The sequence below is a fragment of the Drosophila albomicans genome, chromosome 2R (genome assembly GCF_009650485.2).
Source record: "Drosophila albomicans strain 15112-1751.03 chromosome 2R, ASM965048v2, whole genome shotgun sequence".
Taxonomy (NCBI): Eukaryota; Metazoa; Arthropoda; class Insecta; order Diptera; family Drosophilidae; genus Drosophila; species Drosophila albomicans.
The window spans coordinates 9722721-9740310 of NC_047631.2; the positions used below are offsets into that span (position 1 = coordinate 9722721).

The following is a 17590-nucleotide window of genomic DNA, read 5'->3' on the forward strand; positions in this document are numbered from 1 at the left end:
GCCCTAATTATATGGAATTGTTTTCAGCAATATTTGCATAAAACCGGTCATTAAAATTTCGTTACGCAATTTTTAAGTTATTTTTGTTGCAAATCATGCATTGAAATTCAAAAACCATTTTTAACGGCAATAAATAAACATATGCGAGCAAATATATTAATATTATGGGTATTACTATAAAAATATACTATGGTTTTAATTATAGCCGTTTTTATTGTAAATAAATATTATATATAAAAAAATTTACATTTAGCGAAATTATAAATTGTATCAAACTATAATTTCAATTACAGTCGTTTATAGTGTAAATAAATAATAAAAATATTATTTTTAATTGACTAGAATTTAACGCTTAAGCTTGGCAATACAGCTATAAAGATAAAGACCTCAAGCTGGATAAGCTAATGTGTCTAAACAGTGTATTTCATAGCCTATGGAGTTAATCACTCTGCAACTGATTAGTTCACTTGTGAACTAGTTCGCCTTATGAGCGAATTCATCTACTATATACTATTATGTTATATAAATATACTAACCTACTATATAAAAAATATATCAAATATTTTACATTTAGCGAAATTATAAATTGTATCATACTTTAATTTCAATTAGTCGTTTATAGTGTAAATAAATAATGTAAATATTATTATTACTTCACTAGAATTTAACTCTTAAACTGGGCAATACTGCTATAAAGATAAAGACCTCAAGCTGGACAATGGTATATAGATAAATTAAAGGGTCTAAACAGTGCTATGGAGTTAATCACTCTATAAATGATGAGTTCACTTGTGAACTAGTTCGCCTTATGAGCGAATTCACTTTGGATTCATTTGAATAAACTCGTTTAAAGGCTACCAATATCTGTTATCTCACTTACCTGCCAGTAGAGGCGATGTTTGCAACGCTTGCGATGGCTGCTGCGCCTTGGTGGCTATCTGCAGCTGCACCTCCTCTAGCCGGACACCATCGCCGCCTGCGTCGGCGAGAAGCGGCATGTGAAAGCGCTGCAGATGCAGGTCGAGGGCTCGCTGGGCGGGAAACATTTGTGAGCATTGGCCGCAATGGAACTGCTGCACCACATGATGGCTGAGGATGTGCTGGTTGCGTTTGCTGCGGCCGGCAAACGATTGCGGGCAGTGCGGACAGTTGAAGGGTGCCACGGCGGGATGCAGTTCGATGATGTGGCGACTGTACTCCAAGCTGCTCGCGAAACGCGGTCCGTTCTGACAGAAGCGGCACTTTAACATTGGCGGCCTTCCTCGCGGTGGCGGCGGCGCCACAAGTTGTGGTAAACCTAATACTGTTTGATTTGGATTTTGTACTTGTTGCTGCAGCTGTAGCTGTTGTTGCCGCTGTGGCGGCGGCGGCGACGATTGCTGTTGCTGCTGGTGTGGTTGCTGCTGCTGCTGCGGCTGCTGATGTTGTGGTGATTGATAGCCGTGCAACTCGTTGCCCAGCGCCGAAGCATACGTGATGTGCAACGGCGCCTGTTGCGGATTACTCGCTGATGCCACTGGCTGCAGCTCCGGCTGCTGAATGAGTATCATTATCGGTTGCTGCTGCTGCTGCTGTTGTTGTTGCTGCTGCTGCTGTTGCTCCAAGATGTAGTTCTCATTGTTGTCGAGCAACGCATAACTGTCGCTCGTCAAATTGTTTGTCTGCTGATAGAGATCGCTGGCATTTATGTAGTACGTTGTTGTTGTGTTGTCCAAATTGCTGCTGGGCAGCGTCTTGATGGCCTCCAGCCCACCCACAGTGGACCATTGCAAATGTGTCGTCTGGTGGGCGGCGGCAGCGGCAACTGCGGCGGCTGCTTGTGCCTGCCACAGTGGCTCTTGTGGTTGCATTTGTATCAGCTGCAATTTGCTGGCTGAGTTGTCGGAGAGCGGAGAGATGGGTGCGGTGACTGGTGTTGCTGCCGGCGCTGCAGGATACAGTGCATCATAGCTGGTTGTCTCTAGCGGCACCAGCTGGGCAGGCGGCAACAACTGTTGCTGTTGCGTTTGCAGCTGTGGCTGCTGCTGTTGTGGAGTGTTGTTGCTGCTGCTGCTGTTGATAACGGTTGGCGGTTGCAAATCGTTGAGCAGCTGCGTCAGCTCTAGCTGCAGACTTTGCTGCGCGGCCATCGATTCAGGCGATGACTCGATGTTCTCAAAACAGGGCATATCATTCTGGAAGCCAATCAGCTCGTTGCTGAAGTTGCTGCTATCAAACAGATTGCCATCCTTCACTTGTGGCTGCTGCTGTGATTGTTGCTGTTGTTGCACCGTCGCTGGCTCATAGAGATCGCTGGCATTCGCAGGTGTTGGCGGCGCGGATTCCGTCTCGGGCAGCGGCGCATAGTCGGCGGGTGTGAGAAACTCATCGATGGGTGTGCAGACGGGCGTGTAGAGATGCTGATCCTGCATCTCGTTGAGTATGCCATGCAGCGTGCTCTCCACATCGTTCATTTCAACCTGCATCTGCTGCTTGGCCTCCTCCAGCTGCAGTGGCTCCAATGGCGCCTGTGGCTGCTGCTGTTGCTGCTTCTGCTGATGTTCCTTCAACGTCTTTTCGCAGTGCTTCTCGAACTCGGCCAAAAAATCCATCGAGCTGTGCGTTATGCGTGGCACTGACAGCACAACCTGTTCGCTCTCTTCATCCACTTTCTTTTCCTGCAGCTCCACGAGACTTTCTAGTGTTGGCATATCATCATCCACGCCTCCTGCTCCTTCTCCTCCTCCACTTCCTCCATCGGGTTCTGCTTCAATTTGTTTTGTCTCGAGTGCCACAGCAGCATTGAAGCTATCTGCTGTAGCACTCCGGCAAAAATGCTCATTCTCATTGTTATTCACATCATCGATCTCGCCGTTCTCCTTGCCAACTGCTGCTTCTCCTTCTCCTTCCTCTTCTGCTCTCCCCTCCTTTGCCTCAGCATTGCACAGTTTGTGCTGCAGCTCATCATCGAGCGCCTCCAGAGGTATGCTGACAATCAGCTCGGACTTTTGCTGCTCATCATTTGATGCCAGACTCACTTCCACTTCACATTCGGGAGATGGTACTGCGGGTTGAGTTTGCTCCGTGGACGAAGTCAACTCCTCAAATTGCACAGCTTGCTCCATCTCCATCTCCTGCTCTGGCTTTGTTCCAGATTCTGTTTCAGTTTCATTTTCCTCTCTCAGTTTGTCACTCTCTTCAATTGTTTCTTTGGCTTTGCTCTTCATTTCTTCATTTGGCATTGTTTCATCTTTTGTTTGCTCTTTAATTGCAGTGTTGATGGCTTCTGATTTGCGGATTTGCTCTTCATTAACTATTTCTGTCGCCTTGCTTTCCTCTGCCCTGGATTCATCTGTGCTGCTCGTCGGAGACTCCGCCAATTTATTGCCCACATCTTGAGCATTTGGCTCATCAGCTTCCGGCTTTATTTTTAGCTGCTTTGATTTCTCCGGAGTCTTGCGTACGATGCGCTTAGCTCGCTTCACGGGTGTGCTTAATCTTCGTCTGTTTCGCAGTACTATTTGCGATCTTTGCAAGGCGCGTTTGGGCGGAAACTGTAATTTAGAATTGCTTGGCGGTGACGTTTCACCATCGCAGCTGGACAATGCGATTGAGGAACTGTCGTCGTTGGCAAAACCACGACACGGATTCACCGACAAATCGCTGAGATAGTCTGGAGTTGTCGGAGCCGACGAGGAAGATGTGGAGGAAGCGAATGTTGTGACTGCTGTGAAGGCTTCTAAACGTGGCCCAGACACACTCGAAGAGCTTGTGTCCGATAGTTGCTTTCGCGCTGCCTTCGTTCGCCAGGGTTTATTCATTCGTTTGCAGGGTGAACGCGACTTCGAGACTCTCGAAGTGGTCGTCGTCGTAGATTGCTTCGTTCCACGATTGGCTTGCGGAGAATCGAGACGTCGCTGTATCTTGGCTGAAGAAGCTTCCTTCTCAACTGTTTGCGGTTCCTCCAAGCGACGCTTGCGCTCTAATTGTGATTCAGTCTGATTTTGTGGTGGCTTATTAGTTTCCTTATCCTTATCGAGATCTTTGTTCAACGACTGACGCTCGGCAATCTGCTGAGCGTATCCCCGAAGTATCTGCTGCACGCGCCCACAACGCCGTCGGAACTTGGCCAGCATAATGAACTGTGCTTTGCATTGTCGGCAAATCTCTTGGGGTAATCCATCGTTACATGATATCTGCAAGAAGGCACGAAACACACAGAAAACAAGCAAATTGATTATCTTTCACATTTCAGTTTTGTTGTTGCTTTGTGGATTGCAAAATGTTGCAGCCATTTTTATGGGCTTTGAAAAATGCTAAATAGGCACATTTGGTTCGATGTAAATTATGAACCATTGTTGCTGCCAACGATATCAGCATAAATATGGCTAACAAACATTTGTGTTGTCGCATATCAAGTGAGTCGGTGACGTCGGGAAGCCAACCAAGTGGGCAAAATTGCCCTCTGATGATTTGGAGCAAATAATTTGTCTTTTGTTTTCCAAATGGTCGATTTCATTAGAGTCTTGTAACGAAATCGGCAAATGGATTTCAATAAATATATATATATGACTATAAATGACACACAAAGTGATTATAAAATCGAGTTGAATTTTGATTGCATTCTCGGCGCGAGAAGAGAGAGAAGAGATAGTGTTAATGAGTTGAGTATGTGTTGGTTCAAGATCTCGTCATTGATGCATAATCATCACATGACAACTTGGTGACGAGGGTCTAGGTGAATGATAAATGAAAGAGGAATCGATGCGAGATCCAAGGGAACTCTCTTGGCGTGGCGAGTTCAACTTTGGAGCTGAATGCAAAATACACATATAAGGGCAAATACATCAATTTTACCGTACTGAACTGTATGGTAATTGGCTCCCCAAGTCCCCAAATTGGAATACAACTGTACAACAACAACAACGCTCTGGGATCGTGATTTATGCGTAGGTGTGTTGCACACACATACACACACGCACGCACTCACGGAGTTATAAAGAAGAGAGAACGGAGACGGAAATTGAGCATTGACAATGCATGAAAAACATACCAAGTCTCTGTGCATAACAAATGAGACCCCGAGTGAGATATATCACTACATATACACAAAAACACACACACACACGTAGATAACGATACAAATAGCCCACGGAGAGGAAGTGCGCAGCGACGTTGTCAAGTGTAAATTACAGCAAAAATACAAAACAAAAAGAACAAACATTAAGTAACGGCCGATCAAAGAGGAACGACTGCCCCCAGGCAGAATAAAAATAGATTCAAATGCGAATTCATAGTATACAACCAGAGAGTACCAAGTAAAGGGGGGGAATAACAAACACTCTCGAAACGCATCGCACACATCAGATCTCATAATTGAACACAAGCTGCGCAAAGACACGTACGCAGCACGTCATTTGATCATTTTTCTAGAGAGATCAGTTCAGGTAAATATATGTGCATAGTTATCTACGAGTACTTATTTGAATAGATCACCTTGTGTGTACATTTGTCAGATTGGGTGACCAACGATTTAACAACACCCCAATTAGCGACAATTACCGAGAACGCAAGTTCTCTAGTTTCACAATAGTCGCTATAATCAGTAGAAAACCACACTAATGCCGCAGATTAAACACCCTCTTAGAGATTTTTTAAAGTATAAGAGTTAAGAGGTATTTTATAAATAAATGTTCCTCTCATTATTATATTATATTTCTTATATAGTTTTTCTGTTTCAGTAAAAAATGCCACTAACGTTCCTTTCCAATAATAAATTCCACTATTAAACTTATAAAATGATTAACTTATCAATTATAAGATGATGCAAGTTAAATCACCCTTTTATTGTTGAAATATGTTTACCAAAATTAGTTGTATTACACTCTAGCGAATGGAAACTAAAATATACCAGATAAAGAGCATTCGACTAGTCTAGTAACAACTTAAATTTTGTCTAGAAATAGTAAACAACAATGACTCGCAATGATTTTTAGCTTACTGCACTCTGAATATTCATCGATAATGACAGAAATTACAAAGTAATAAAGCACAAGTTATTGTGCAATTGTCAAGTTTATCGCTTGATGACTGTCGATTGTAATCTGTCTCTGTCACTGTCTTGGAATCGAAGTTGACCACATGTTACCCAGCGAACAACACAAATCACATAAAATGGTTTTGCAAATTAACCAAAAATTATGAGTAAAGTTCAAAATTTGCATACCCATTCAATATGCCAGCATATGATAATAAATAGATTGATGCAAAAAGATAACAAAATCATGCGAAAGAGAAAGCATACAAATATTATTGAGCAAGCTGATTTAAAATCCATAAACTATGACACACTCAAATTATGTAAAATCGGAATATGTCTGTATTTTTTAATCAGAAAACAATCCGCTTAAAACGTGATTTAAATCGGACTAAAAGTGAAAAGAAACTTTAATTAACTACATAAAATATGTGTTCTCGTTTTTTTTTGGCAATTTCTCGAAACTTCTCAAATGCTTAACAAGAAGATAAAAGAACTACAGGAAACTGCTGTTAATTTGCTTGATAAACTGGCAGCTAGACAAGAAAAATGGTCAGAAAAGAAAATTGCTTACAATTCCGAGGTATTCATTCATTGTCCCTGGGCAGCAGCCGGCGGAATTGGACAAAAATTAATAACTGAAGTGTTGCGAGAGCAGCAATTGGTCATAAATTAAAAGCGAAACAAGCCAAAAAGCTACAGTCGAGAGTGATCGACTGGGGGATACCCCTTAAACAACTATATTAAGTATAAAAATTAGTATTATTTATATTACTAATTGAGAAATTCAATTTTGATTGATCTATTTGGATTTACAAATTCTGTGAACTTTTGAATTTTTGTTAAACTGATTTTGGTATATAGATTTCCATAGAAAACTATTGTTGGGTTTTTAACGGTGCCAAGAATATTTATTAAAAAATACTAAAAATCCTGAATTAAATATCTCATGGTAATGAAAATTTCTGGAACTATTTAGAGGTTTGGTTTGCGTTATATGGATTTTAAAATGTTTTGAACTCTTAAATAATAATAAGAATTTATATGAAAATACGTAAGATTTCCAATTTTCGCTGAGTAATAACACCTTTCTTTTATACTTTACAGATGACGGGTATAAAAAGAGATAAAGATAGGAAAAGTGTGCAAAGATAATAAATCGTTGGTATGCAAACATAAATTTACATTTTTGATGATAATTCCCGTTACAATGGAAATTCAAGTGGCATCATAAGTCAACAACAACAACAACAACAAGAGCAGAAACAGCTTCAAAAGTGGGACTCGGAAAAGTGAGGGATGTAACAAAGCAAGTCAATGTTTAACTAATTAACATCTGTGCGGCGGGGGATGAATTTTGGGATTCATTTGTAGCAACAACCAAGTTGCGACTCTAATGTAGCCATAAAAAAGCCACAGCAGACAGCGACACCAAATTGTAATCAAACTGCACATGCCCCTAAAAGGCAAAGAGGATGGAAAGAGACAGCGCCACTTAATAAATCATAGCAAATACATAGATGGGCGAAAGAGGAGGACACGCGGAAATAGCAAATTAGCTAGGCTAACCTCACGCCCCCAACGCCCTTCTTCCCTTGGCGTTGTACTCTCTCTCTCTCTCTCTCTCGGTATTGTGTGAAAAGTAATTCCGCAACAAGGGCAACATCGAGTGGTTAGCTTTTTGCCAGCCAGGCAGCCAACCAAACAACCAGCAAAAGCAACAGCAGAGAGCAGGCAATGAGACCGGAATTTCCGATTATGCTTCGGCTACAGTTCGGATTTGCAACGCCATTTTGCGGATGATAAACAAAACACCAAAGCATAACAGGCCAAGTAGGAAGACAAACAAAACAAACGGTAAACGGCAAACGACAAACAAGCAACAATCCACTTGTGGAACTTGTTAGCTTTGACAATTTAACTTAATTGCAGTGGAGGGAAGGACGACGATTGCTGAACGGCCAAAGAGTGCCGGCAAAAAGATAAATACCAAACGAATGCTGCTATCTCTTTCGCACTCCCTCTCGCGCTGTCTCAATTACTCTCCCCACTGAGAGTCTGCAACTCTCTTTGTGTGCGTGTGCGTGTGCGTGCTAATAGGCGGAGCAATAAAATCCACAGCGCGAAACGACGTCCGAACCATGATACAATAAACGACGTTTCTGTCCGCTATCGTCAGTGCGCTCGTGCTTGTTGAAGCGAAAGGTTGTGCGCGCACGAAGCGACCCTTGTGCAAGCAAAAATGTCAGGCAATTATATTATATATATATATGAACTTTATGAAGAGGAACCTGAACAAAAAATTAGTAGTATCAAAAATAAAAAAACAACGGACTTCTAAACTGACTCACAAAAACATGGCCATTGAAGGGTTATGCTCTACTGTCGATGCGCACTCACTACGATTCACTCGCACCGCTATAGCGGACAGGACGAGATATTGTATTATTGTATCATGGAACGGCAGCAGTGAAGCGAAAGAGTTCACAAGGGAAAAATGACACAAAAACGTTATTATGCGCTACGATTAACCGCTATGGGCATATTGAATTATTTTGGATCAAGTGGCAGAGTTCACAAGGGAAACGTAATTAGCTGAAACGAAGAACTAGTTCCCGTGAACACGTTCAAGGCTTGCTAATTGGATTCGAACTTTACCAGTTTGATAATTAAGTCAGAGTCTCAGCACAGGAAATTGTAAAAATGTGCGTAACACAAACTAAAAAGTAAACCCACAAGATATTTTACAAAAGGCGATGACAGCTAATCATTCTATTATAAACTTAATTTAATTTGTTTGTTTTGTTAAGTTGCGAAACGATGGATTGTTATGCATGAACTGAGTAATTTTATTTCCTTTTAATTACCAATACTACAACTGAAGGTTAGCAAATTGCCGTTCATTTGCTTCGGCAATTAGGTGCTGTATATGATTTCCATAACAATTGACTTTTAACTGGAAATATGCAATGAGTACAACGAAATGTGCGATATCTAACTTTGAATGAATAAATTTATTCAATAGTAACGAATTTATAATATTGTGAAATCCAACTCTTTTGATAATTAGACATCAAAAGATGCGTATGATAGATAGACCGATTTCCGTAACAATCAATGATATCAAACTTTTAGTGAACAAATTTGTCCAATAGCAATACGATATCCAACTTTTCTAGCCATCAATAGTGTGCGTACTCCACATAAAACAGATTAAGGGAAGAATGCATTTCCATAACAATTCGTGTTTAATAATGTATCGAACAACGGATATACATACATATATTGTTAACTAATACTGACGAAATAATACTAATAAGATTTCTAATTTTTGGGGTAGTTAGCCATTAAGAGATGCGTAACGCAAACCAAACAGATTCAGGATAAATGGATTTCCAAAGAGTAATATAGCGAAATATGAGATATCTAAAGTGGATGAACACAATGTAATCGATACAAACGACTTAATAGTAAAATGATCTCTAGCTTTTCTGGTAATTTGCTATAAGGAGCGTGCGTAGTGCACATAGAAGAGATTAAGGGAGGAATGGATTTCCATAACAATTTGAGTTTAATTAGAAATAGACAATGAGTATATAAAGAAGTAATAATACAATGAGTATATAACGAAGTAATACAATGAGTAATAACGAAGTAATACATTTACTGAATACTAACGACTTAATAATAAAATGATCTCTAACTTTACCAATTTAGAGATGCGTAACGCAAGTGAAACACATTCAGGATAAAATGGATTTCCAAACAGTACTATAACGAAGTATGTTATATCTAAGGTGGATAAATAAAATTTAAGCGATAAAAGGTTCTTGCACATAAAACAGATTAAGGAAAGAACGGATTTCAATAATAATTCGAGTTTAATTTAAAATATATGCAATGAGTATTATAACGAAATGTGTGATATCTAATAAGCAAGTATATAATATATTTACCAAATAGTAACGATTTAATAATAACTGATCTCTAACTTTTCTGGTAATTAGCAATTAAGAGATGCGTAACGCAAACAAAACAGATTCAGGATAGAACCGAACCGAACCCGGTGAAGAACAAACCTTTCTACTTAATTTGATTGGAATATGCGCAGAAGGGGGGAGGGTGGATGGAGGATGGCAGATGGACGCTGGGATGTTTTGGGCATGGTCACGCGGTGTGCGTCAGTGGGGGATTAGCACGCAACAAAAGCAGCAACAGCAACAACAACAGTGGTATATAAAAGTTAACACCAATGGAGCTGGTGTCCCCCGCACTTCATGCTGTTGGTCCTAAGTAGTCAGAGTCTGTCAGCTGTCTGCATGCGCTTTGGTTGGCTGATTGTTTCAGACGCTTTGCCTGGGTGGCTGCAAAATGTCAAAAGCGGTGAAAAATGAAACAACACGGCTTTGATGTTGTCCTGGGGCTGCTGCTCTCTCTCTCTCACTCGCTCTCTCTCTTTCACTCTCTCTGTCTCTGTCTATCTATGTGGAGAGTATAACCCTTGGCAGCATTGGTTGGCATTAATTTTTCATTGGCGTGTGCCAGGACAGACGCCAGCAGCCGTATCAGGGCGAGCATCAGCATCAGCTTCAGCACCAGCAGCACATCCGACAGCTGGGATAAATCCATAAAACAATTTGAGAAATTAAACAATCAAAAGGCGTTAAGTGTTACTGACTTTTCTGTGGGTTCTTTACTGGGGGCTTCTTCCTGTTGTCCTTGTACCAGCTGCCATTGTTTTTGTTTGTTTGTTTGTTTGTTTACTTGATTAACCCACAACAGCAGCAACGCAATGGGGAAAAAAGTTATCCCTTGCAGCTTGTCACACATCATAATGTAACGCTTACTTATACAATTATAAATCACACAGCATGTGAGAGGGTGTATTTTAGTAGTTTTACTACAAGTTTTAATCTTGTAAACATTTTAGGAATGCAAATATTTCACACTGAATCAGCTTTTCTAAATTTGATTAAAATCCCACTGTGCAATGTTTATTTATATTTAGAAGGCCGCCGCTGATTTAACTTAATTAAAAATAAAAACATATGGTATAATGGCTCTTTTGTGTATATTTAAGCCTAAGTCCCAGTTGATGTAATTAAGTAATTTAGAAAACTTACATTTGATTAAATCTAATCCAAAGTGTGTCTGTAAAGTTTACATTACTTATGGCAATTAACATCACTTTTCCATTAAATAAAGTGTATTAAAAACCCGCTGCTTTTTTTCTAGTTTTTGTTTGTTAGTCATAAAAAGATGCTAATTATCGAGGTCTCCCAAATTTATGAAAGACTTCAAATTATTTTGTTGATATGTCAGTCTAAACTCACAATAGGAATTTTTCCTGAAAACGCCACAATCCGAAAGTAAACAAATCAATGATTTCTCCATACACAAACTGTTTACATAGAAACGATTAGTATAAACAATTTGTTATGGCCAAAATATTAGCTTAAAAATAAAACTATTCGGCGCCAACAACGTTATCTAGCATAGAGTATAACAATTAGTGGAAATGTGTGAAAATCATAGGCTCTAATAACATGTGGTCATCGAAATGTGTCCAAGTATTTCTCACTCACATGGTTAAGAGTTAGCCTTAAAGATGTACTAAATGTCTGGGGTGCTCACAATTGGTTAATATTTGACCTACAAATCGTGTAGGCTGAAAATATAACAAACTATTTGTGGATCGTTTCGAGCAATTGAAGTAAAAGAGAAATTAGCCAATAAATTGAAGTTGCCTACGCAATTTGGATCGACAAATTAATGGTCTGCAAAACTACTTGTTTATTTACTTTTATTTTCGTTTTGTTGTTTTTTTATACCCGCTACCCATAGGGTAGAAGGGTATTATAACTTTGTGCCGGCAGGAAATGTATGTAACAGGTAGAAGGAGGCATCTCCGACCCTATAAAGTATATATATTCTTGATCAGCGTCAACAGCCGAGACGATCTAGCCATGTCCGTCTGTCCGTCTGTGTGTCTGTCCGTCCGTCCGTATGAACACCTAGATCTCAGAGACTATAAGAGATAGAGCTATAATTTTTTTTCGACAGCATTTGTTATGTTTGCACGCAGATCAAGTTTGTTTCAAATTTTTGCCACGCCCACTTCCGCCCCCGTAAATCAAATAAATCGAATAACAAGCGTAATTGTAAAGCTAGAATTGCGAATTTTGGTATATACAATAATAACTATAGTATTTATGATTCCTGAAAATTTGGTTGCGATCAGATAATAATTGTCGAAGTTATTAAAGAAATACTTTTGTATGGGCAAAAACGCCTACTTACTAGGGGTCTTAGTTGCTTTGGCTGACAATCTGGTATATTGTGCCGTCTATGGTATATTTTGAATGCGGTACTATATCAATATACCAAATATACCATTTGGTATATTCTTAGTATTTTTTAGTATATTTGTAGTATATTCGGTATATTTTGAGAATAATACCGCAAAATATATTGCTTTTAATCAAATTGGGTAGCGGGTATCTCACAGTCGAGTACACTCGACTGTAACTTTCTTACTTGTTTCTTTCTTTTTTTTGTGTTGATCCTACGCGCTCTGAAATTGCAAGTTGTTGCTAAGCAAGTGCGTTAAACAAACTCTGTTGAGCCATTTGCCATTAGCCAATGAAGTGAAAGTGCGTAAACACATCACCAGATGATCACCTGGCGAGCAGATGTCATTCAACAAATGCAAAAACCACTAACGTGATGCAATTACAAATCAATGGGAAACATATTTTTGACAAATAAGTCAATATGTTTAATAAAATCACAATAATAATAATATATAATATGTATATACATAATATATAATATATAAACAAATTAGTTAACGACAGCATATTAATAATATATATATTATTATTATTATTATTATTATTATTATTATTATTATTATTATTATTATTATTATTATTATTATTATTATTATTATTATTATGTTTGGTATTCAACTAAAGCAATAATCTTTAAATAATATCATAATACTGAATATTTTTATACCCGATACCCATAGGGTAGAAGGGTATTATAACTTTGTGCCGGCGGGAAATGTATGTAACAGGTAGAACGAGGCATCTCCGACCCTATAAAGTATATATATTCTTGATCAGCGTCAACAGCCGAGACGATCTAGCCATGTCCGTATGAAACACTGGATCTCAGAGACTATAAGAGATAGAGCTATAATTTTCAAATAATTCATAACACTGAACAATTATGTATATATTTACAAATCAAATACCTTTTTCCCAACTATTTACAGTTAACATTGACTCAATAATTCAATAGTCACACCCACGACAACTTATTGAGTTGTTGCTCTTCTGCAGGTAATGCAACAGACCCCGAAAAGCCATCGAAGTCATCGCCATTGACCTTAAGAGCAATCGAAGCACGATGACGCACCCGGCAATAAACCCAACAACAACAACAAAGAAAAGAAACAAGAGAAGAAGAAGAAAAAACAACACTACAAACTACAAACAACAAACGACGACGTCATTTGCATAATGGAAATGAGTAAAGTCCATAAATAATACTTTTTGGTTTGTTTGGAACGTGTCCAAGTTGTGCATCTGCTTCTTGTTGTTAATTCACAAGTTTTGCCGTTAGTAATGACAGAAAGAGATAGAAAATGCAATAGAGTAGATCAAGTTGATTTAGTTTTTGAGACTCAGCCAGTTAGTCAATCGGTTAGCCAGTTTTCAGAGTTCAACAAACCATCAAGCAGTTAGTTAGTTGTTTTGTTTATTTTCATATTTGCATATTTAAGACATGTGCTAAAAGAAATTTTTGTAAAATCTTGTGGAACTTTTGTTTTCAAAAGTGTGAATAGTGGGAATTTCTTGTAGCCGACGGGATTTTGAATACACTATGGTGTAGAAAAGAATGAAATATGAGAAATACGATTTATAATGAATGATTTTCTGTAGGTTGTTTTTTCTAATTGATATGTTAGTTGAAATTTAAACATAATAACCAAATTAATAACCTTAAGTTTGCTAAATATCTTATCATATATTTGAAATAATCTTTTAAAAAGATTAATAAAGATCTACTGTCGAATGTAGATTGCTTTATTCAACAAGTTGTTCGTTGAAGTTTCAACATTATAATCAAATTAATTTGGATTAAGTTTACTGAATATCTTTTAAAATATATTAAATAATCTTCTAAAAAGATTAATGAAGATCTACTATCGAGTGTAGGTTGCTTTATTCAGCAAGTTGTTCGTTAAAGTTTCAACATTATAATCAAATTTATTTGGCTTAAGTTTGCTAAATATCTTTTCAAATGAAATATCATAAATTCCATAATGTAAAAGAGTATATTTGAGTCTAGAGGTAAATTTGATGTATTTTTAATTTATACCAACTTTTGTTTGTCTTTCTCCTCGCTGATCTTGTTTGCATGTTGTGAATTTCGCTTAGCGTGAAAGACATAAGCATAAAAAAAATCCAAATACTAAGAGTGCTTGACTAACGGATACTCTACATTTAATTGACGCTGAGTTTCATTAGATTGTCACAATTACATGTGCACTATATATCATAATCAAGCGACTTAACACTTTGCTGGCTTCAAATTATTACAAATTGTTGAGGAAATTAGGGAAGCGTTGCGATGATAACCTCATGCTTATAAGACCGTGAAATACGACGTCCACAAATGTTCATCTTGCTGTGGAAGTCAACAAACCGAAGCAACTTCCCCATTAAATGCCAGAATTGAAGCACAAAGATCTTTACATGTATGTTCAGAATTTTGTCTTCCTAACGTGACAAACTGAATACAATACTAAAAGTAATTGCTTTCCTCAGTGACATTCGTGTGGCGTTTAATCGATGCGTTATACTCGATGCAAGTGCCGGTAAATGTCAATTTATTTTACACAAAACATCAGTTAAATGTTTGAAAAGTAAGAGTATAGCTTTATGACAAGTCGAAAATGTGTGAAAAGTTAAAGCTTGTGACAAGGATTGATGTGATTTCGCACCAAACAAGCAAACACTTATGTATTCAACAAATTAAAAAAAAAAGAGAAAAAAATAATTTAAATACTATATGACAAGTTTGTAGACATATCACCATAACAATTAAACTTTTCATAACATATTGATCAGGGTAAATTATTCCATAATTGAGAAGCGAACTTAAGAAGCAATCGAGCTGAACGAAACCTTAGCTTAAACGAACCGGAACTGAAAAGCTAGAAACAAGAAAGACACTCGAAACTCAAAAGGAACTAATGGGAAATATTGTGTTTGATCTGATTATGGTAAAGGGTAAATGCCAAGGGTTTGACCGACCTGAACTATCGGTAATCATACATAGCTTATCAGGGTTGAGTTGGGTTGAGTGTTCTCAACAGTCAGCACGCTTTATAGAGGCACTTCAACATGGCAACAAACTTGCCCACATTGTGTGTCGCACACACTAAATACATTTCAAGTACCCGATAGATGAATGCACTTGAGGCAATTGTGATACTCCTACTACTATCTGGTTCTGGGAGTCTCCCGGTCGGGTCTTTTTACCGATTATGCCAGCTGCTCGAACTGGGTCGCTTGATTGCGCTGAGGATGAAAGAGTGAGAGAATGCGAGAATGATGCGGGGTGGAGGAAGACTTCTACACGGGTATTCTACTCGTAGTATTTCCGCTCAACTCAATTGAGTTGAGAATGGAATGGAATGGAGAGGTGGTGGCGGTGGCGGTGGCCATAGCAAGTGATAAACAACTAGATAATCCGGGCATGTGTTGTGGTGGATCTGATTAACATACAATACACTTAAACGAGCATTAAATTCAATTTGCATGTGGAACAAATTGAGTAAACATGGCAACGAAATGCCAGTTGGCCATGTTTGCATCATTTCAATGTTATATCTCTTCTTTTTTTTCTCTTTTTTGATACGCTCCTTGAATTTTGCCCATTGTCAGCTTGTGTAGTTGTCGTCATCACTCATAAATGCCTCTTGAAATTGTGGCATTAGAGCTGCTTAGCGGGTGCCAATGTTACTGCCATTAAATGCTCTCAACTGTTTATTTGTGTGTGTGTTGTGTGTGTGGCGGCATCTTTTCTTGTTGTTGCACGTTATATCACTTTGAACTATGCCCGTCTGTATTCTGTGACCAGACATCTCTCTGACATCATTTGGACAATAACCAACCACAACTAACTGCCTTGGCCCATTTCATTGTTTATAGTATTGTTGCAGGCACACATCAACTTCATTAAGATACGCCGCATTTGATAATGAGAAGGCGGGATGCCTCAAACAATGCTCGCAAATTGCCAACAGATTCAAATTTCCACGTTGTCTTTCAACTTCATCTCTTCCATCTTAATCTCCATTACAGCGGCGCCTTTTTTATTAGACCAAAAAGAGACAACCGCTATTACTGCCACAATATATTTTGACAAGGATAAGGATTTGGAAGACAAGAAATAAAATTACAAATAAAGTCTGAAGTTTATCCCTGATTAGCTTTCCTAAGCCTTTAGATACCGTATCACTTTTTTAAGCCCTCTGACAGAAACTCATTTCTATGAAATCTTATAAATGCCCCAACAAACTCATCTTCATTGAGGAGAGCTTTGCTTCGATCAGATCAAGGTTTTGGAATGCTATTTTCGTGAATCACTTCACGAGAATCAATTTGCTTTTAAAATTTCGAATTTCGAAATTTCCAATGCGGTTTAATTGCCGCTCTCGTTTTTGTAAATTTAGAATCAAGTTCAAATGAATGAATGAACCAGCCATCTGGTTATTTTTGGTTCAATTGAGCGCATTTGTTTGTGCTACCTTGCTTTCGTTATTTTACAATTGACAACATAGTTATCGCCACATCTGTTGTTGCTAATGACACCGTGGAAATTGGGTTGCGAAAACTTTGTTCAATTACTTTTAGCACGCAGTTTGCAGAGAGTTTCAAAACAATATGTGAAAACCTTAGAAAACAAATACTGAACATCAAAGAAATACTCATTATACAAACTTTGTTAGAGAATCATTTAAAATTATTATCACTTAAAAAATAATGCATACATGATTATCTTATTTAGTTGCAACGTCAATAAAATTCATTGTTTTTGCTAGCGTGCTAGCATCAAAGACCATGACCATGACCTCTGTTTTCCGACTGGATTCTACTAAACTTATGGCTGGCATTTAATAATTTAAATAATATATGTTTTTAATATGTAAAGTGCATAACTTAGAAAATATATTCGTGATGCAAATTCCGAGTGCCGAAAAATGTATTGCGATCATCAAATTTGGAATATAAAGAACAGTGAGAAATGAATTCTATATTTAGATGTACTTTGCGAACCACCTAAGAACTTTCATCATGTATTGGTTTCTATCTGCAGCGTGGAATCTTTCGCTATTCTTTTTCTGCTTGAGCAACAAACTCATTGAGGTCTAAAAATAAGAACAAAGTACATAGATAGATACATATTTGATGGGATGCTTTTTGTGTTTATCGAAATGAGAATAATTGACCGTCATATACATAGTTTTACTTTCATTGAAATTCTTAGAGCCAC

General features: G+C 38.1%; 1 protein-coding gene across 4 annotated transcripts in view; it reads right to left on the minus strand.

The window, feature by feature from the left end:
- LOC117576651 (probable serine/threonine-protein kinase yakA) overlaps positions 1-17590 on the minus strand; it is a 32429-nt gene that overhangs the window by 3890 nt on the left and 10949 nt on the right. For all 4 annotated transcript variants that reach the window (XM_034261588.2, XM_052008018.1, XM_034261590.2 and 1 more), the window contains exon 3: positions 881-4175. In XM_034261588.2, the coding sequence (XP_034117479.1) occupies positions 881-4175 (3295 nt within the window). The remainder of the gene's footprint in view (positions 1-880; positions 4176-17590) is intronic.